The following is a 23191-nucleotide window of genomic DNA, read 5'->3' on the forward strand; positions in this document are numbered from 1 at the left end:
CTGGGATCTCTGGCTTTGATTGGTGACGGTTAGTGTGGTCTCAAAAAGAAAGAATGCCTGGACTCCTTGCTTCTCCTATTCCCAGTGTCTCTTTTTGGCAAAAGGCTTGAGTTCTTTGTGTCATTCTACTTGGGTTCTGTTGTCCCACAGTGGCTGTCTGTGTGGCTACAGGGTAAAGGCTGTCGTTATGTAATGTCTTTAGTGACCGCACACAAGATCTAAAAGAAGTAGCTTTTTTTTTTTTTTTTTTTTTTTGCCTGAATTTAAGAAGATTGTTGTGCTTTGGCTTGAAGCACTGGTTGTTGCTGCGGTGGTTTGGCGGTTCATATCTGGTCACTGGCCTTTGATTTCTGGAACCTTTAGAAAGAGGCTGCCTTTTCTCCTCTCCCTGACCACTGATTGCTGAAACCACAAGACATATGGAAATAGATTTCAGGGACTAGCCAAAAGGCATTCTGGTAGTTTGACTCACATGGTTTCAAAGGCTACCATTTTCTGATTGTGGCTTGTTACACCCTATACAGAGATACTACTAGTACTTAGCTGTGTTAGGAATATTTAGTATCTTTAAGTTTTGCTTTATTTAACATTAACATCTTAGAATGGGCGTTCAAAGAGAAGTTTAGGACAAGTCCCTTTCTAGATACAAGCTTTCACCTAGATGTTTAGGAAGTTAAAACAACAACAGTAACAGAGAATCAGCTTGATACTTTGCCTTTCACATCTGAACTCTTTTGATATTATTTTGATAGGGCCAGCACTTGGGATAGAACCATTTATCTGCTGTAAATAGATAAATGTTGGTGTTTATATAGTAGTGTTAGGGAAGCACTATGAAGGAGGAACTCACAGAATTCTGATAAAGGCCAGTTGTACATAAAATAGATATAATAATGCCCAGGACTTTTGTGTTGCTCTAAGGAGATAACACATGTGGAAGCCCTTTATAAACTGAAGCACTGCTCACACAAGAGGAATTGGAAGGTGAAGCTCAGCAGTTTGTCTAGTAATTCAACCAATATTTATTGAGTGCTTACTGTGTGTTACCCTGTGGCAGGTACTGAAATATGCCTCTTTTGGAACTTCTGCATTGTTGCCCTTAGGTTCCCAGAGATACTCCTATGCTTATAATTCCTTTTACTTGTAACTTTTTGGAGAGGGATTAATAGAAATCAGGACATGGAAAGTTGTCTGAATGGTAGGAAACCTTTCTTGCTAGTGCCTCTGTCTTCTTTACTATTCTGTATTTGAAATTCTACCTCTTCAGGTATTTGACAGAAAATGGCCACTTCATGCCTTTCAACTTTATCTCATCTCCAGTTCCATTCACAGGCAGAAGAGAAACGGTTCCATTTGGATCCTGATTCTAAGTTCTTGGGAGAAGAAATCTGGTTGGCACAACTAGGTCACATGTCTAAACCTGGTCCAACCAAGTGCTTGTAGTAAGGGGATGAGAGTTACGTAGTTTCCACTTGGCAGCTGAGGGTCCTGTCAGTTGGGGTGGAGGAGAGGAGACAATCATCCAGTATCATGGTGAACATGACTGACAAGATCCTTGACCTCACAGAGCTTATAGTCAGTCTGTCAGGAAAGAAAGACATTTGTATTAGTCCGATCTTACACTGCTAATAAAAACATACCTGAGACTGGGTAATTTAGAAAGGAAAGACATTTAATTGACTCACAGTTCAGCATGGCTGGGGAGGCCTCAGGAAACTTACAATTATGGCGGAAGGAGAAGCAAACACATCCTTCTTCATTGGGTGGCAGGAGAGAGAAGTGCAGAGTGAAGGCAGGGGAAGCCCCTTATAAAAACCATCAGATCTTGTGAGAACTCAGTCGCTATCATGAGAACAGCATGGAGGTAACCACCCGCATGATTCAATTACCTCTCACAGGGTCCCTCCTGTGACACATGGGGATTATGGGAACTACAATTCAAGATGAGAATTGAGTGAGGACACAGCCAAACCATATCAACATTACACAAATGATTGTAGGGGTGGTATGGGTTGTATGACAGCTAGACCTAAACTTGAGCAGGAGATCATGGAAACCCCTGCAAGGAATGGCGGTGGGTAGGGTTAACCAAATGAGGAAGGGGGATGATGTGGATCCTGGGAGGGCAGAGGGTGGTGGGTGAGCAATGAATGCTTTAGGCAGAAGTGGCAAAGGAAAGAAAATGCCCAGCAGTAAGAAAAAATCTGGCCCATTTTGCAGTACAGAGAACCAAATCTTTAAAATGTACAATGGCTTGCTTATGCGGCCATTCTCATTGACTTAGACTGGAAGTTCTTTGAGGGCAGGGACCATCTTTTTTTCTATTGCCTTTGGAACCAATTGGCATGTGGAGAATTTTATATGGCAGGGCACATTTAGTTTCGTTAGGCAGTTTCTTCCAGCTTATATCTGCTCTGAAATCTTATATGTCCATTACCATTCACCGGAAAGATGGATTACATACCTTACAGAGTGTGCTTTTGATATGGGTAGCTGTATCCCCACCCAAATTTCATCTTGAATTGTAGCTCCCATAATTCCCTCGTGTTGTGGGAGGGACCTGGTGGGAGATAATTGAATCACGTGAGCGGTTTCCCCCATGCTATTCTCATGGTAGTGAATACATCTCACGAGATCTGATGGTTTTATCAGGGGTTTTCCCTTTTGCTGAGCTCTCATTTCTCTCTCCAGTCTGCTGCCGTGATTGTGAGGCCTCCCCAGCCACGTGGAACTGTGAGTCCATTAAACCTCCTTTTCTTTATAAATTACCCAGTCTCAGTATGTCTTTATCAGCTGTGTGAAAATGGACTAATACAGCTTTCTATCCCTCCAGATTGGCAAAGAGGGTTTTAAGGGAAATTGTGGTCGTTTCTGGAAGGATCAAGAATTGTCAGTTTTTCTTTCCTGTATAAGTACTGCTTTTATATTATTCCTACCTCCACCAAGCTCCTGAACAGATGTTTCAATGGGCATTGTTGGCTATGCTTTTGTTTTGAAAAATTTGAAATATTATTGAAAGAGGAGATGGTAGAAAAACCCCATAATTGATTCTAATATATATTTAATTTGGCAGAACTTGAGAGAGACTTGCTGGGATAAGGCGGGACATTTCTTTGATCTCCCAGACTTTTTATCATGGAAGGCAACAGGTGTCACAGCACGGTATGTTAATTACAAGTTGGATTGTGTTTGCATTCTTCCATTCTCGGATGTCTGTGTATATATTGCTTTCTTAACTCTCTTTGACTGGATATACTGTTGGTACATCTGCATGTGATTTTGCATACTTGAAACATCTTGAATCTATCTTCCACCTCCACTGCACATGCCCAAACACTGTTGTTCCTATTAACCCTGGAATGTGAGTATCCAAGGTGAAGACCATTCATTAAAATTGCTCACGTTTGAAAGAGATGCAAAAAATCCAGAGTGAAATGTGGGTTTTTCCAAAGGCACTTTTTACATGATGAATAAAAGGAAAAAATAAACACACACACACACGCGTGCACACACACACACGTGCACACACACGCGCGCGCGTGCACGCGTGCACACACACACACACACATAGAGTCATGCGTTTCTTAAGGACAGTGATACATTCCGGGAAATGTGTTGTTAGGCGATTTCATTATTGTTGCAAACATCATAGAATATGCTTTCACAAATCTAGATGGTGTATTGTACTGCACACCTAGGCTGTGTGGTATAGCCTATTGCTGCTTGGCTACAAACCTGTAGAGCATGTTACTGTACTGAATACTATAGGCCATTGTGCACAATGGTACTTATTTGTGTATCTAAACATAGAAAAGATATAATAAAAACACAATGTAAAAGATAAAAAATAGCATACTTACATAGGGCGCTTATAATGAATGAAACTTGCAGGACTAGAAGTTGCTCTGGGTGAGTCAGTGAGTGAGTGGTGATTGAATGCAGAGGCCTAGGATATTACTGTACACTTCTATAGACTTTATAAACACTGTATATGTAGGTTACACTAAATTTATTTTAAAAATTTGTTTAATAATTGTCCTTTGCTTACTGTAGCATTTTTTACTTTATAAACTTTTAAACTTTCTTACTCTTGTAATAACACTTATCTTAAAACAAAAACACATTATACAGCTGTACACAAATACTTTCTTTATATTCTTATTCAATGAGCTTTTTTCTATTAACTTTCTTTTTCACTTTTTAAACTTTTTTGTTAAAAACTGAGATACAAACATACACATTATCCAAGGCTTACACAGGGTCAGGATCATCAAGATGTCACTAGGTGATAGGAATTTTTCAGCTCCATTAATATCTTTTGGGACCACTGTCATATATGCAGTCTGTTATTGACTGGAATGTCATTGTGTGATGTATAACTCGTCTGTGTGTGTGTGTGTGTGTGTGTGTGTATTTTGGCCTCTAATGTTAACTAGGAGATTCAAGGAAGCTGATTTAACTGGATGGATGTGTTATATACTTGTTTGCTTTTTATGTAAATGTACCTCAGTTATCCCATACTGTAGAAGTATATATGTTGAAGTCAACAACTATTTTTCAGTAAATTGTGAATGTTAAAAATAGAGCATATGCTACACAACAGAGACTTGTATAAAATATTCATTGAGTGTAAAATTGTGGCTGCTGTAATTAACAGAGTGAGTGTATGTGTGGGGATATATAGACAGGTTGGATATGAAATCTCTAAGTATGACAAGCCTCTTGTCATGATGACCTCAGATTTAAGGAGATGTATAAGGTCAGGGCAGGTCTTCTCATCTGAAAAAGATTTAGAATCTGGGTTGAACAAACCAGTGAGGAAGGAAATTATTTCCTAGAGGATAGATAAACCTCTAATAATAGGGGAGGCAGGTATTGTATCTTAAAATCAGCTTATTCAGAGAGGGGCCAAATCCTACCCTCTTTCCTTCTTGTTTAAACTCAAGGGAAGCCGGAAATAGCAGTACCATTTCTCCTATCTCATTTTTTTTTTTTTGTAGTGAGTTGATAGGGTGTGATAATTCAGCAGCAGGGGCTTCTAGCAGGGAGATAGCAGAGAACGTTTCACAAGCATGTCATTCTTAATGTCAGCAACCCCGAACCTCCTTGCGATTAAACAATCATTAGCCAAAGGTCTCGGGGCAGAGAGATGCATGTGCTTGTGAAAATGGCCTCTGCAAACCTCAGGTACATGCCATCTCTGGCAGGAGATCCCTGGATGAGTGGTGTGAGCTTTACCCTGGCAGGTGTAATTAGTCACCATTATAGTTATCACCAGTGGGGAGGGCAGTGTGTAGGTGAAGATATCATCTTGGGCATTCCTCTTTTGGTGTGACATTAATTGTTCAAAGTTATTTCTGACAGAATCTTTCTCTAGGTTTTTTCCATCATTGTATATCCATGAAAGAAATGTTTTGATCATTTTGGCGTAATGGTCTTGTTTGTTAGTCAAGCAGTGCTAGTTGTCATGTATATAGGCAATACCCCATTGGCCTGCAAACCCAGAGGACTCAAAGCTGGAACTAGAGATGGAGGAGAACCTGACTTTCCTTCTCTTTTTCTTTGATGTTGTACTCAGCACTTTGACTGCCTCCCTGATTCTTTCTGATGGCTCTAGGTATTCTGTGTCCCATTTCCTGGTTTCCAGTGCCATATTCAGGGACCAAGGAGAGGGCTTTTTGAAGCTAGCTGTGGCTCAGATAGAGTTAAGTGTGGTGGCATGCATACACACAGTGGACTCACAATATGACTTACCAGCTTTGATTTTACCACACTAGTTGTGTGACCTTGGGCAAATCTCTTCCCTTCTTTGAGTGTCACTCTTTTTGTCTATAGCATGTGGATTCTTATATCTATCTTGCAAACTTCTTGTGAGAATCCTGTTAAAGCAATTTTTCCAAATTAGTTGGATTATAGGAATTACTTGAATGATTTTTTTCAAAACGCATATCCCCAGATCTTCTAGTTTTCAACCTAATGAATCAGAATCTCCATGGGAGATGTGAGAATTTGTTTGTTAACAAGTGCCCAGGTAGTATATGATCAGGTGCCTTTGGATAACACTGCCTAACAGAATATGCATGAAAGTAGGATGTGACTCTGAGTGAGAGATGGGAAGTGTTTTAAGGGCCTAATGAATTTTTTGAATTTAAAAGTTGTAAACAAAAAATACAATTCTAAGGCCCCCTGCCATCTGAATGGACCCCTTCTCTTGGCCAAAGGCATTCCAATGTTAACCTGAAAAACCAGTTCAGGCCATGATGGGAAGGTGGGGGTCAGACATTCCTCCTTATACAGTCCTCCCTTTTAGAATTCAGGAAAAGCCAACTAACACTAACATCAAGACAGACCTTAAGTCTCATAAGAAATGTTTACAATCTATTCTCTCTGAAGCTTAAGTGGAGGCTTCATCTGCATAATAAAACCTTGGTCTCCACAACTCCTTATCCTAACCCAGACATTCTTTTCTATTGATAATAACTCTTTCAGCCAATTGCCAATCAGAAAATTTTTAAATCTACCTATGACCTGGAAGCCCCTGCTTTGAGTTGCCCATCCATCCAGATCAAATCAGTATTAACCTTACATGTATTGATTGATGTCTTGTGTCTCCCTAAAATGTATAGAAGCAAGCTATGCCCCGACCACCTTGAGCACTTGTCATCAGGACCTCTTGAGGCTGTGTCATGGGTGCATCCTTAACCTTGGGAAAATAAACTTTCTAGATTGATTGAGATCTGTCTCAGATACTTTTGGGTTCACAAAGTGGAGGGCGTCTTGTTAACTTATCAGAACATGCTTGGGGGCTTCTGGCCTTGCCTTTGACAATCTCAGACCTTGAGGAAGCAGAAAGTTTAATGCTCAGAAATGATTTATTGGCTGTCTGGTCATCCCTGCCATTTTTATTGGCTGTGACACTCATGACTCATTGTATTTTCATTAGTATGAGTTAATCATCCCCTTCCCTCACTCACCCCATATTTGTGAGCACCTTCAGAGACCTCCCTTCCCATTTCCCTCTCTTCCAGAGAGCAAAGCCTGTGGACCTTGGGTACCAGGTTCCTCTTGCAAAGGTGGTTGCCCTTTCCCCTGGCCCACTTACAGCTTGCATCTATCTTTCTCTCTCCTATTTACTCAATATTTCTCCCTTCTGTATTTCTACTTGCATATTAAGGTGAAACAAGGGGCCCCTCTGAGCTTTCTTGATTATAGATGGAAATAATGACAACACCTGCTCCATGGGGTTATTGTAGAGAAAGCTTGTAACACAATGCTGAGAAAGCTTTTTAAAGGTGTTAGCGATTTCATTTAGTTCCCTTTCTCTATCAGTTTTGGCAATGAGTCTTTACATTAAGCATAGAGGAAAGAGGGAAGTCCTTGTGGTCAGACTGACCTTGTTTCAGTGTCTCCATCATGTGCTGTCTACAAGAACCTGGAGCAAATTATTTACCTCCCTAAGCCTTATTTCCTCATCCATAAGCCCTCTCAGGGCTATTAAAAGAGTTAGAGGTTCTCTGGGTAAAACATGTAGCACATAATATTTACACAATAACGGGTTCTTTTAATAAAAAATCCACATTGTCTGTTCCCTTTTCTAGAGTAAGGAAGATGAGGGTCTGAATTTGAATATGCCAATTCCAAAAAAAACTTTGGGTAATAAAACACCAGCCTGGCATCCTCTGGGCCAAGGAGAGGTTGAAATTTGGTGTTTATTTGGCTCTTACATGTGATTATTTTGGGAGGCTTTGGGGAAAATGAGTGCCAAAAAGGCTAGAGAGTCTTTTTAAAAAATATATTTTAGTAGAGTTAAGACTAACAAGTGATTGAATTTCATGTTGTCTAAAAGCTTTCAAACTTGTTTTTGGCAATGACAATGTGTAAGAACACCTCTCCTTTCTCTCTTCCTTCTCCATTTTCCTCTCCTCTCTTTCAGGTTTTGTTTTTGTTTTTTTCCCCCATTCTCCCCTTTTATTGTTCTCATCCTCCGAAATATGGCAGCTACTTTTGTTTATCTGGGTCACTGAGAAAATCACCAATTGGCCCATGATTACTTTGTAATTCAGCTCCATTCTTTTTCTTATATTAATGAAAATAAGTATTGCTATTTTTGTTAATAATAATAATGGTAATTATCATTTATTGAGTGCCTTTCCTTTATCTGTGCTAGGCATATTTAGCAAATGTTAGCTCTGTTAGTCCTCATGACCATCCTTACAGCAGGTGGTGTCATTACCGCTTTGCAATTCAAGAACTGAAGCAGAATGCTTTAGTTATTAGCCACATTCTTGCTATTAAGTGGGTTACTGTCTACAATTTTGATGTCATGAGAAATGGGAAGTCATACATTTGAAGAGTATAATTTTTTTGTAGTCTGAAAAATATATGTATAAGTTCTCCCCCTAAAGAGATTTGAGGTGGCTAATAATAATATAAGAAAAAGTGGTACAAAATAGAAAAAAATCAGAATGGAGTGAAAATAATGATAGGATAACTGAGCTGAAGCTAAGAACTTTAGAGAACCTTTAGAGAATTCATAATTACTAATAAATTTGTTTCCAAGCTTCCTAGTGGCCAAAGCAAAGACAAGATTAACTGAGTAGAACAGATAAAAACTTTACTGCTGTTCAAGGGAAGTAGAACTTTTTCTAACATTGGGGATCTGAGAGAAATTAATCCTAGATGATCAAGGGTAGACAATATAAATTATTTAAAAGTATGTCCTATTAAATTTAGTTACAATTTTGAATAAAATTTTAATTTTAAAATAGTTTTAGGATTATAGAAAACTTGTGAAGACATTATAGAATTCCCATATGCTTGATATCCAGTTTCTCCCATTAATATCTATATTATTATGATACATTTGTCATAATTAATGGACTGATATTGATATATTATCATTAATAAAATTCCATACTTTATTCCAATTTTTTTTAGTTTTTACCTAATGGCCTTTTTACCATATTACATTTAGTCACGACTTCTCAGGCTCTTCTTGGCTGTGATAGTTTCTGAGTCTTTCTTTCTTTTTGATACCCTTGATAGTTTTGAAGTGTATTGGTCATGTATATTGTAGGATGTCCCTCCATTGAAATTTGTCTGATGTTTTTCTCATGGTGAGACTTGGGTAGTTTGTTTTTGGGAGGAAGACCACAGAGATGAAATACCTTTCTCATCATATCAAGAGTACACACTCTTAGCACAACTTATCACTATTGATGTTCAACTTGATCACCTGGCTGAGATATTGTTTGTCAGGTTTCTCCACTATAAAGTTACTCTTCCACCCCCACCATATTGTACTTTTTGGAAGGAAGTCACTATGTGCAGCCCACACATAAGGAGTAGGGAATAGTTGTGCTTCATTTTCTTGAGACTGTAGTATCTACATATATTACTTTGAATTATTCTTTATTTGTCTTGTCTCAGTTCACCATTTTTATGGCTTTGAACTAAAATAAATTGTTTACAAGGCTTCTTATGTACAAATAAGAGACACTCTGTAAGTTTGGTTTACAGGTTAAATGTGACAATTTCTGAGACATTTCTGTGGCATATGCGAAAACAGGGTTGAATTCCTATAATCTTAGGTTTATTTTTTCTTATATTTCTTTGTATTAAATTTACATATTCTACTTATTCATTTTACTTTTCCTTTCCCCTCCATTATAATGTACAATTCTGTGTGGGTTGTTAGTAAATATTCTACCTTTTCCTTTAAAGAGATGAATTTATGACTTTTAGAAACTGAAGTCCCTTTAAAATAATTATTATGTTTCTGATTTGTGTGGTTCTCTGTACTTTGGATTTATAAAGGATATTATTGTATTGTTATTCATCTTGTGGGTTTTTACTAATCTGTCAGGTGGTGATTATGTTGGGTTGTTGATCGTTTTCTAAATATAATTCATAGTATCTCAAATACAGTACCATTATTTAGACTCTTATTCTACTGATTTTTCTTTTGTTAATAAATTGGAAATATGCTTTGTACAACTTATTTTTTTACTTAATATGTTATATTTTTCATATTAATATCTAAAAATATTTTTGACATCTGTATAGTATTCTATCCTATATCAATATTAATTTTGTCAAGGGTTTGGGCTTGACATGGGATCTTATTTTAATTTGTATTTTTGATTATTGAATAAGATTAATTTTTCTTATATTTATCAACCACTTATGTATGTCGTTGTCAGTTACTAATTATGACAATTAGTATTACATATTTCAATGATATTTATGTCAATTGCTAATATTTGTATTGGGAGTTCAGTGTTTTCTTTAATTTTGGTGAGAATTTAAAAAAAATTTTTTTGCAGTATAATTTCAGAAAAATTTAAACCTACAGAAAACTTGAGAGAAGGGCATATTGAACACCCTTTTTAACCTACATTAATCAAATATTAACATTTTATTACTTTTGTGCTCTCTAGTGCACACCTTACCTACCTCTGACACATAGACATGTGATTATTTTGCTGAATCATTTGTAAATAAATTGCAGACCTCACAATATTCTCCACCTGATCACCCAATAGTAACAACATTTTCCTTTATAACCACAACATCATTGTCACACTTAAGGCAATTAAAATTAATCCTCATATTCCTGTACAGGTATCCCTATTGTTAAGCATTCAGAGGGCCTCTCTCTCTCTCTTGCCATTGGAGTTCTGACTGATAGAGATTACATTAAAAAATATTAGCTAAATGAGGAGTGAAAAGTTGTCTTATTATCTCAGAAAATACTCTTTAGCCTCTAGTGTATGGAACTTCTAATATACTAGACAGATAATACAGCTCAGAAGTGCGGTTAAACCCTGTCTGCATGTTAGGGCTATGTGTACATACATAGGAGTTGGGGCAAGAAAGAAGACCCGATTTGCCAACCCTATCTCAAGTCTAGCAACTTAGCAATATGAATCCAGACCTGCTTGTGTATGATTACCATGTGGCAGTGGGAAGCCATGCTGGTCACACTTGGGCATAGGAAGTGAAAGTGTGAGCTCATTATTATCACCTTGTCTTTAACACAGTGACCCTTAAAATGTGGCTTAATGTATTCCAGTCTCTTAATGATTACATGAATTTCCCCTTCCCTCTTGGAGAAAATTGAGTAAGAGGATGGGGTGCAAAGTCAACCCTGTGTCCTCTGGTGCTTCTCTGAGTGGAGAGAGGAGGTCGGGTGGAAGTCTCATTCTCCCCAGAGAGTGGAGGCAGCAGCAGGAGAAGAAGGGAGAAACTTGCACATTAATACCTGCCTGTGACTACAGTCCACATCCCTTCCTTGGTACTTGGCCTCTTCATCTCCTGTCTCATTTGCATATCTAACAGTCGATTTTTTTAGAAAACAGCTTCAGATATATATAGTATACATAATTACATATAATTCACATACTATACAATTCACTAATTTAAAGTATACTATTCAATGATTTTTGGAGATTACATCACTTATTAATTTTAATAATACATATAGCATAAAATTTGCCATTTTAATTATTTTCAGGTATATAATTCAGTGTCGTGAATTACATTCCCCATGGTGTGCAGTCATTACCACTATCTATTTCTAAAACTTACTTGTCACCCCAGACAGAAACTGCTACCCATTAAATAATAACTCCCCATTTCCCCCTTTACCTATCCACTCTTTTTTTTGAGACAGGCTCTTGCTCTGTCACCCAGACTGGAGTGCAGTGGCATGATCTTGGCTCACTGCAGCCTCCGCCTCCAGGGTTCAAGCGATCTTCCACTGCAGCCTCCAGAGTAGCTGGGACTACAGGTGTGCGCCACCATGCCTGACTAATTTTTGTATTTTTAGTAGAGACAGGGTTTCACCATATTGGTCAGGTGAGTCTTGAACTCCTGACCTCATGAACCGCCCATGGCTGAGTGAGCAGATAAAAACTTTACTATTTTTATCCCTCCCTCTCCCCTCTTAACCTCTAATCTACTGTATGTCTGCTATGAGTTTGCCTATTCCAGATACCCCATCTAAGTAGATTTATATAGTATTTATGCTTTTGCGTCTGGCATATTTCACTTAACATAATGTTTTCAAGGTGTGTCTATGCTGGAGCATGTGTCAACCTTTCTTTTTTGTGACTGAAGAATTACATCCCATTGTGTGCATATTCTACATTTTGCTTGTCCATTCATCTGTTGATGGACCTGTTGGTGGACATTTGCATCATTTCTACCTTTTGACTATTGTTAGTGATGCTGTGGCGAACATTGGTATATAAGTATCTTTGGGTCTCTGCTTTTAGTTCTTCTCGTTGTATATCTAAGGAGTGAAATTGCGGTTTCCATAGGGTCATTCTAAGTTTAGCTTAGTGAGGAACCACCAGATGTTTCCACCATGGCTGCATCATTTTACATTCCCACCAGAAATATATGAAAGTTCTAATTCCTCCATATCCTCCCCAGCTCTTGTTTCCCTCTTCTTTAAAAAAATTATACCCATTGTAGTAGATAGAAAGTAGTCTCTTATTGTGGTTTAAGAATTCATTTTTTTAAATACTATAAATCTGTGGAATGAAAGTAAAATTGATTGAATTTGTATCATCCTAGAAGTAACTTTTTTTGGCAAGGATTCCCCAGGGAATGTCATAACATTAAAAATTAAAGGTGTCTGAGAGTGAGAGGGAGAGGCACAGTTACCTCTGATATACTTGATGCTAAAGCTCCTTGATTTGCATGGTTTTATGGTTGTGTTGAAGGATGATTTCTCAGAACAGTGGTATTTAAAGCAGCTCTTCTAAATTCTAGGAAGGATTCAGTCATCCTGTCTCACCAGTTTATTTTTTAGCATATTTGATAGTGCTGAGAAATAACCAGTAAATATTAGATATTCTTTACTGTTATTTTTGAGAAAGAAGAGTGTTTTCACTCTCTACAGAAGAAATATCCTTATCTCTTCACTAATGATAGTAGAAATAATAGAAATTTCAAAATAACTGTTACTTAAATACATAAGGGCTCATTCTTTTCTGTAAATAAATATAGATATATGAAGTCTTGGGCTACTGTGATGTCCCCATAAAGTCATCAAAGACACTAGCTTTTTTGACATTTTTTAGCCCTGAGTTCTATTTTCAGGATCACTTCATGGTCCAAGATGGCGGTTGAAGTTTCCATTATCAAGTCCACAGTCCATGTAGCAGGAAGAAGGAAGTGGGAGTGGTGCATACAAAGGTTGTGCCTCACATTGGAGTAAGCCTTCTTTAAACAACCTTCTTAGAAGACTTACGTCATACTTTGTGCTTGTATATTATTGACCAGCAGCTAGATTTATAATCAAACCGAGGTGAAAGGGAATCTGGGCAGTGTAGGCTTTTATCTGGGTGTCTTCCTATCCAAATATTGGGGTTTTCTTACTAAATAAAAAGGGAGAATTGATATGGGGTGGGTAAAAAGACAGTCAAAGTTGTAATTTCTCAGTAAATTACGTTGACTAGTATCACAGACACAAATTTATAGTCCATTGACAGTCACAGGGAGAAGGGGGGAAGGTGGTGATCATGAGGGAGGTGGTATATAATCTGAGCAATGTAACTCACAATTTTCATCATTCATTCATTCATTCATTCGTTCACTTATTCCTTACATATATATTAGTAAAACATCTGTGAGGCATTCTCTCCCTAATCCAGTAATTGATAGGTACACATTTATTTGAATATTCAAAACCATATAAGAGCCAAATAATCCTTAGTTCAAAGTTTTGCTCTGCCACTTTTAAGATAAATCCAAACTCAGTTAAATAGCTTGTGGATGGGGTGAGGAAGAGGGACCATTTAGAAACCGAGTAAACCTGTGGTTTGATGACCTCTTTCTCCACCTCCTCCCTGGTTTGGGGATTTGATTTAGGCTTCCTGTGGAGAGTGTCACCAAATTAGGCGTCTCAGAGACATTGTGGGTGTGAAGAAATGGGTAGGTGCCCAGGAGACTTCAGGCCAGCCCAGCCTGAGTTCAGAGGCTTAAAGTCCAAGGAGGGCGAGAGAGGATGAAACATGCTGGGTCAGTGGAGCTGGAGGCAGTGGGGGAGTAGGAGGGAGTAGGAGGCGTTAACATCATGAGAAGCATGAGTTAAGGCACAGGTTCTCAGGGACTGTGCCCTGCACTTGTACTCACTTGCCACATCACTGACTGTCCCTCTCTCTGCTACACTGAGGCAAAGTCTGAGGAAGGTTGAGCTTGCTTCTTTCTGTTTTCATTAGTAAAGCAAATCTGGATAGAAAAGGGTGAGAAGCCCCATCTCTGTCCTTTGGGGGAAAGGGTAAAACTGTGTGACCTCGACGACTATGATGCGCACCCCTCACTGAGAACCACTAGTCTGAATCTGTTCCATTTCTATAAAGCTTTTTTCCCCAGTTCTCTGCTGTGTACATCTAGACATGGATTTTATGTGGCTGAAAGATGATCTCTAGCATGACTGTCATTTTCCAACTGAGCAGCAATATAGCTTTTCCTTTACTGAACAATTTTCTCTGAGACCTTGAATCACTTTTGGAATTTAATTTCATTTGCTCTTTCAACATGATAAAGTAGAACTCTCTCTGAATTTGATTCCTCACTTACAAATAAATATGATACTATATTCTCTGTTGAAAATGTTTTGGAACTGTGAAGATTAGCTAGAGAGTTAGATCTCATTTTTCAGGGAACAGAACTGAAACTCAGAAGGGTCTCATTCTGAGGGTGAAGTCAGTGTGTGGAATAAGAGTTAAATTTTAAGGGGTACTTTCCTGGATCATGCCTTGCTTAGGGGTCCTTTTCCTGACCCAAGAAGGCCTCCCTCAGGATACACTGGGCATTTCAGTCTTTGTGAACTCTTAAATTCATTTCTTACCCAGGGTGGCTAACTCTGTCAGTGGACTATTTTGTGAACTTCATACTTTTGGAATATGTTATACATATGTGATTCTTGGTAGCCTGAAGAACCTTGGTAGAGGTTCAGATCAGTCAATCTGGTTAAAGGTATCAGTATTCAGTCTTGGAATTCATGGCACTAGAGCTCTGAAGGCTTGGCGGTTTTCAGGACCTACATCACAAGATACAGAAGTGGTGTGGCTTGGAGCTCGAAAGACTCGTGTCTGGTCCAACCAGGTAACTCGGGGGCCCCTGGCACCCATATCAGACTTTTCTTATCTGCAAAATGTGCTCCTTGGATTAGGTGATTCATTTAGTACTTCCCAGGCCCAAAGTTCTGAGTCTGTAAGATGTAGTGGAGTTGACCAACATCTCCTTTTGGATTTTCCTTTAAAACTCATTCCTTTAAAAGGAGATTGCTAAAGTCAAACCTTAGAATCTAACCCTTTGGGCTATAATTTAATGTTAAAATACTGTACCCTTTCCTTTTCTCCTTTTTCTCCTTTACTACTTCTATTTTGTTTCTTTTTTGAAAATATACCTTCTTTTAAAATTTTTCTTCATTTTTCTTTCTTCTTCTCCGTAAATTATCAAGGGCCTTTGAAGAGAATTCTTAAATGTTATTAAGAAATTGCAGTCGGGGAGCCCTTTGTTCCCAGATCATTTAGAAGATTGCTTTTCCTTTTGTTAAATACAAAAAATTGTCAACCTGTATTGTTAAAATGTGCCAAACACTGCATTCACCAATAAAAAATGTCAGCTCTCATTATTGCCCAGATATTATTCTTTTCAAAAGCGAAGCACTCTTGCCAGGCTTTCTAAACAATCTTCAGCTCATTCATCTTCCTGGTTTTGTTACATTTTGAACCATTCTGGGTCTATATAAGGTGGCAGCCTGTCTTTTAAAAATTAATGGGTTCCAAATGCCATTCAAACCTATTTCCGCCCTTAACCTCCTCCTCTCCTCCCCAACCCTGCCTGTTAGGAGTCTTATGTTCTGTATAAATATTGAGCTGGAGATAGTTTCTAAAGAGGTGTTTGGACCTTTAATTAACATTGACAGCCCGTCTGCTTAGGATTTTGCTCTACTGTCTCCATGGAAAAGTCAGGTAGGTCAGTATGGGGGAGGAAGGACCTCTGCAGTGGATGTGTTCCTGGCGGCTGGCCCTAGAGACACTGCACTCTGAGCCAACCATGAAGTCATTTTGAATTTAAGGAGTCTTGCTAATCCAAGGCAATGTGTCTTAATTTGACAAAGTAAAGGCTGTCCGATAAGCAACCCTAACTATAAGTTCTGTGAAACGGGGGGTGTTTGTAAGTTTAGATTGTGCTAGAGAAATGTGGTGATGTGGAAGAACGGGCTCATTTTCTCCTGTTTACTCCCTTTCCCACCCCATCCCCCTCCTCTCTCCCTTCTCTCTTACTTACTTTGGCCCAAATCAGCCCTGCAGTCTGGCCTCTGCAGTGGCTTGATGTGAAATTTGAGAAACATATGTAGTTTTCTATTTCAGGAAAATGATCTCAGGGATTGAATGTGTTTTTTTGTTGGCTGTTAAGCTCTGATCTTGCCCAGTGTGGTTTTTTGATGATGGGAAAGAGGCTTCGAAGTGCTTTTTATCAGAATTTCATGTAATAAAACTTAAGGTTTGGTTTCTTTATTTTGGCCCCCAACCCCCTGCTAGGCTCAGGACACAATGTCATCTATTCTGTCAGAAGTGGGAAGAAGTACACATTGTTCATATTACAATCACTTCTTTGCTGCTTGCACACACATATATAAGAATGGTCACTGTGTCTGTCCTTCACAAAAGCTATTTTAAATGTAGTTCAGTGGAGGACCAAAGGTCTGCGTAGTGTCTCTTACAAAGGAAAAGGGATCCGTTGGGGGAAAAGTCTGCCTTTGTTTTGCCTTGGAAGGGCCAGTATTTTTCTTTGTTCTAGAGGTGAGTGCCAAGAATGGGTCTAGTGCCCTATCAAGCAAACTTCATTAATCCAGCCCTGCAAAGGGTACACTGATCAGCTCCACTGCCGCCTGTCAAGAGGAGGGCTGGGAGAGTTAGGCAAGTGGGCCAGGGCAAGGCTGGTATAGGGAGTGGCTGAGAGTTGGGAGACTGGAGATGGACTCATGGTGGACTTTTCTGTTAGCTTCCTCGTGAGCTGCATGCCTGTTGCCTCTGAAGGTCCACATCAGAGTAAGGTATGGCTCCAGCCCTCAAGGAGCATCTCGGGTAGTGGTGGAAAAAGGTTCCATGAGCTGTGAGTGTCTGTTACACGTGAGCCTCTTGAAGACAGTAGCATGTCTCTTCATCATTTTTGTCTCCAGGGAATACTTGCTCAATTAATAAGAGAATGATGTGCTATGATGGAGGTCTCCACAGGATATGCAAGGATGCAGAGAAAGTATCTACCTACCCCAGACTTGGGATGGGGTGAGAGGAAAGAAGGAGAAAGCACAGGAAAGGCATATCCAGAAGGAAGAGAGCTCATATTTCTGGGCATTATGCATGTTGTCCTATTTGATCCTTACAGTGTTTCCGTTTTACAGAGGAGTAGACTGAGACCCACAGAGGTCAAAGAACGCATTCAAGTTCACACAGTTACAGAGGAGCTGAGAGGCTGGATCTGGACCTAGGTTGTGCAAGACTCCAAGGTCACTTGCTGTGGCCCATGTTTTTAGCAGAGGAGAAAGGATGAAAACCCTAGTTCTTCTCACACTACACTCATCTCTGCCCCCTTTTTTGTCCCACAGCGAACTGACCAGTTTCCTTTAACTTTAACATCTGGTCTTTATCAAAATGTTTTGGAAAAGTTTGAGAGATTGTCAGGCAAGGGAGAGGCAGAGATGGGCATCTCATGAAGTGAATGCAGCAGCGTCTAGGCTTCAGGGCCCTTCACTTGCACAGGGAGTTGTAGAATGTTCCAGGTGGGGAAGGGTTGCAATCAGAAAGCATTTCTGTATAAACATTTCTGATCTCAGATAAAAGGGACCTATATCCTCAAAGCTCAAGGTATTTGTTTTTAAACTTTTTTCTTACTGTAAATAAATATTCACTCTTGTACTTAATCTCATATTCATAATCGTATTCCTTTTCTTAAAGAGGCTTTACATAACAGCTTCAGGCCCTACAGAATCTGAGAGCATCCTTCATGGAGGAAGGATAGGAGACTCGAGGGTGAGTGGTTGAACTTTGGCTTTGGTGTAAAATGCCTACCCTAGGACTTATTGTGTGACCTTGAGCAAGTTACATACCATTTCTGCACTTCATTGTCTTATTTATATTTCATGGGCTTGTTGCGGGATTGAGCGAGTTCATGTGTATAAAGCTCATAGTACAACCTGCTAAGGACTCAACATTAGCTCTTCCTGCTGCTGTTTTTATTATTTGTTACTGGCATGTAAGATCCAGGCAAATGGAGCTAAATACCATTGTCTACCATTAAAACATTCACCCTCTGGAGGGCATAGTGCAAGGGTAACTGTAGATTTACATTGAAAAACCCATGGACTATCACTTTACATATTTATTTCCTTACCATCTTCAACCCCTATCCAGACAGCTCCAAATGCATATTATTGAGAAAACTGATGATATTTTCACAGCACTGAGACTAAGCTTATCTCCTGCTGGTCCTTATCACTCACCAACCTTTCAGCCACATCAGACATTTCCCCAATCTCTGGGCAAGCCAGGCCTTTTCATGTCTTCTTGACTGCACATACCGTTTCCTCCCTGCAGAGTATCATTCACCCTTTTTTCTGCTTGGCAACTGCTATTCACCCTTCGACACCCAACTTAAATGTGATATTATTTGTGAAGCTGTTCAGACTCCTTTGGGCAGTTACACACTCCTGTTTCATTTTTCCTGTAGTTCTTCAAGAACTTCTCTCATTGCACTGTAATTATTTCTTGACATACATTTTTCTTCTAACAGTCTAGGAAGTCTTTGGATGAAGATGCTACAGTCTATTCACCTTTATATCCCTGGTGCAGAGTGCATGACACGTGTTAGGTGTTGAGAAATCTGAGAAATTGACTGGAAAGAGTTATTTTTTTATACCGTTATATTTTAAAAGTCACAATAGTTTGCTCCAGAAAAGTTATATTTTTCCCTTGGTGTATATTCTAATTTAAAAGGTGTTTTTAATGCCTGATTGATCTTCAATCTGTAAGGACTTTGTAGCAGTTTCTTTGTTTCCCTGCATTCAGCCTTCTGATTTAAGCAGATAATGCTTGGAAACACCTGTTTAAGTTGTATCTTCTTTGCTAGTTGTAACTTCATGAGTGCAGGGACCATATAGTTCTGTTCGCGGCTCTATCCCCAAGTCCTAATACAGCAGTTGGCAGTTCTAGAGGTAGAAGAAATTATTATAATAATAATAATAGTGCTTGTATTTTATACTTAACAGAGCACTTAACATGTGCTGGCCACTATTGTGAGTATTTTAGATATATATTAACTCCCTCAGTCCTCCCAATATCCTTATGTTATATCTATTATAATTATCATTTATTTTCTACAGATAAAGAGACAGTCTCAAAGAAGCTAAGGAACTTGCCCATGGTCACACAATGGTTGGCAGAGTTGGGATTTTAACCTGGGTAGTCTGGCTCCAGAATTCAGGCTGTTTACCATAATGGTTCACTGCCTCTGATTAGTACTAATTAGCTTAGTACTTGTTTGTTAACTAATTATTAAAGGAATCCAGCAGAGACCTATTTCTCTAATGTAAAGAGTTCACTTATTAGGCCAATAATCTCCCTAAGCTGGTTGTTCTGGAAGTATGGCCTTCAGATGAGCAGCATGAGCAGCATCACTTGGAAATACATTGGAAATGCAAATCCTGTGGCCTCACTCTCACCCTACTGAATCTGAAACTCTTGGGAGTGGTACCAAATTATTTGTGTTTTAAAAAACCCTCCAGAAGAGTCTGATGGATGCTAAAGTTTGAGAACCACTGACCAAGAATCAGCCATTTTCTCTGGAATTTTACCCCCGATTTTTGCTTTTCTTAAGAAGTGATAATTTTGGGTCTCACTTTTGCATACCCCTGATTTTTCTGACATTAATGTGGGGACTAAGCTCTAGCCTCAGTGAATGTTTTTGCCAAGATTTCTGAGAAATTTTGAAGGTTTCAGGTGTGTCTGTAGCTTGACAGTGTTTCTTTTGATTTTTTTTTTCCCCCTGATAGCTTTTAGGATCAGGAAATTTAAAAAATATAGTACCTCCTCCATTCAGCCCTGCTGTCTCAGACTCCCCTAACTGATGAATGAAGAAGGAGCCCAAAGATGCAGGGGTAGCAGAAAGGGGAGGCAGCAGAATCAGTGAGTGGGGAATCAAAGTTTGATGTTATCACACTTCCTAGAAATGGCCTCAGGTCCTTTGGACTATTGGTTTACAAATGGTAGAAAAAAAGGATACTGGACTTCAAACTGGACTTGGAATCCCAGTTCAGTCTCTCTACCTATGTGATTCTAGGAAAGTAATTTTTCTGAGCAACAGTTCCCTCATCTTTAAAATGGGGATAATATTACTAACATTTTAATGATGTGAGAATTTATGGAGGTGCATGATGAGCACTCAATTCATGCTAGTTATATCTGTACTGAAGGAAGCTGTAAGAGATAGAGTTAGTCACTAGCATATTTACCAGCGAGTGTTCTTAAGAAATGGATTATAGATTTTGCAGAGCAACAAGGAATCCACAGTACTCCAAAATGGCTGGTATTCCAAGGATCGAAATTCTGGGAGGTTCAGTTGCAGGGAAAACTAGGCACCAGTTTGAATGCATTATGTCTTAAATCTGCTTTTTTAAATAAAAGGTATCTAAAAGTGACTTAACAATGTCAGGATTTAGACTTAAGTTTTTTTTTCTGTTAAAGAGGCCATTGCTGAAAGTCAAGACCCAAGGACTGTACAAATATTGATGCAACTGTCAGAGATACATGGTATTTGACCTTCTATTAATAAAGACAAATTATTGCATTTCTGTGATATTTGAGTCTGCAGGAACTTCCCTTAATTCCACTTGTATTCCATTCCACGGCTACCAGCACTGCTGGGACAAGGGACGTGGCATTGTGTTTCTGATTTACGAGGTGGAATATTAGTCTGATTTACTAAACTGAAAGTCAGTGCAGGTTCAGATAACAAACAACACAGTGAAACTTCCTGAATGACAGCCACAGAAACAACTCATGTATTTGGTGGTATCACAACAAGTTTGGCTAGATTTATCCACAGACTAGAATACAAACCATGGAGGAAAGAAAGCAGGTAAGCACAAGTACACAGAGGGCAAGGCAGATACTAGTGGACTATACTGGTCATAGGAGGACTTTGTGGAAGGTTTTCTTGCGGACATCTGCAGGGCTCAGGCGGTGAAGTGTTCGTTATGACTATTTGCCAGCACCATCTCACTTCACAGGTGGGTGGTTCCTTTTCACCAAGATTTTAATGGCGGGTTGTGCCCCATAAAAGGGCAGGGCAGTATACCCTATATTAGTTAAAAAAAGGTCCCAGCCTACACAGGGCAGCATTTTTATTTTTTACCCTTGCCTTTGCTCATTCACAGAGAGTACTTGGGAATCAGCTCATCTAAGCCTCAGACTTCAAAGGGAGCTCATTCCTATTTGACAATAGTCGTATCCGTTTTGCCAATCTTTGACCTTTGAAATGACGTATTCTCAGTCAGGTCTGACCTGTCAACTGTCTGTAAAAACCCATCCAGATCAAGAACTTGCTATTTTCAAGAGCACATCTAAAGAATGGGGGCCCTTCTAATTTTGTTTCTCCAGGACTTGTTTTGGGAGAAGCCAGCTGCTGCTTCTGGTCTTAATGAGATGGGATTGTAGATGGGTTGAGTCTATGAGGCCTCAACTTACATGATGACCCTGTGTCCTTTTATTATAGGTTGCACATGTTTTAGCCACTCATGGCAGCATTTTTCTCCAGCTACAGTCAATTTTGTCTAATTGTTGATCGTTTTTTTTTTTTCTTTTTCTTTTTTTTTTTCTTTTTCTTTTTTTTTTTTTTTGAGACAGGGTTTCACTCTGTCACTTAGGCTGGAATGCAGTGGCACAATCTCAGTGCACTGCCACCTCCACCTCCCAGGCTCAAGCGATTCTCCTGCCTCAGTCTCCTGAGTAGCTGGGACTACAGGTGCATGCCACCATGTCTGGCTAATTTTTGTATTTTTAGTAGAGATGGTGTTTCACCATATTGGCCAGGCTGGTCTTGAACTCCTAATCTCAAATGATCCACCCGCCTCGGCCTTCCAAACTTTTGGTATTACAGGCATGAGCCACCATGCCTGGGTTGTAAAAGTATTTTTAAAAGTGTTTACAGAGGCCATTTGCTATGGGAAAATGGGATATCTTGACCTCCCTGCTTAACTCCATTTGTGGGCTTTTGGTTGTGAGCATCAGTTCATATGCAGTTTTTGGGACCACTCTTGGGTATACTTTAAATAATTCAGATGTCAAAATTTTTCAGAATGAAAAAGAAAATCTAGAGAGAAGTCCAATTTAATTATACTAGAACCTGATTTGCTGATTAAATTGTAAAATTCCTAATTATGACTTGGTCATGTCTTTGCAAAATAGGAATAATAATATTAACTTCTATTTATATAGTGCCTGTCTTCTCAAAGAACTCAAAGCAGTGTCCTTTTCTGTATCCCTGCTATTCCCAAAACATGTTTGTGGTGATGTATGTGGCTTCAAAATGTGGATGTATCATTATGAAAGATAAATGCATGTGGTGATGGTATTTATTAGAATCATATGTTATTGGAAGTACCTAACATTGGGTGTAAAGGAAGCTTGGTCAGGCTTCCAATAGAGATTTACAGTTGCGCCTCTTTGTATCTCAGTTTCTTCATCTATATAGTGGGGATAATAGTTCGTATTTTATAGAGTTATTGTGATGATTGATTGTGTTAATACATGTAAAGCATTGACACAGTAATGCTGGGATAGTCCTCAATAAATGCTATTGTTTGCATCGGTTTTACAATCAGTCTAATAAATATGAGTTTAAACCCCCCTTTGTCCCTGGCTTGTTGTGTCATCTTGGGCAATAACAGTAACAATCAACACAGATGCTCTTTATTGAATAATAGCTTATATGTCAGGCATTATATTAGGCTCAGGATATAATTATTTATCACTTATTCCTTTAACTTTCTTAAATAGGTATGATTATACTCATTTTATAGATGAGTTAGGTAAGGTTCAGAGAAGTTAAGAAACTTACCTGTAGTAACAGAGTTAGATTACTGGCAAAGTGGACTCTCTGAATTCTTGTT

The 23191-nt window shown here is 38.9% G+C and overlaps 1 protein-coding gene across 6 annotated transcripts in view; it reads left to right on the forward strand.

Annotated features, from left to right (window-relative positions):
- Positions 1-23191, forward strand: part of FGGY (FGGY carbohydrate kinase domain containing) — a 439174-nt gene that overhangs the window by 72582 nt on the left and 343401 nt on the right. For all 6 annotated transcript variants that reach the window (XR_003116446.1, XM_025363985.1, XM_025363976.1 and 3 more), the window contains one exon: positions 3074-3162. Coding sequence is in view for 5 of the 6 variants with exons in the window: in XM_025363985.1 (XP_025219770.1) it covers positions 3074-3162 (89 nt within the window). In the remaining variant the exon portion in view is untranslated. The remainder of the gene's footprint in view (positions 1-3073; positions 3163-23191) is intronic.

The sequence above is a fragment of the Theropithecus gelada genome, chromosome 1 (assembly GCF_003255815.1).
Source record: "Theropithecus gelada isolate Dixy chromosome 1, Tgel_1.0, whole genome shotgun sequence".
Taxonomy (NCBI): Eukaryota; Metazoa; Chordata; class Mammalia; order Primates; family Cercopithecidae; genus Theropithecus; species Theropithecus gelada.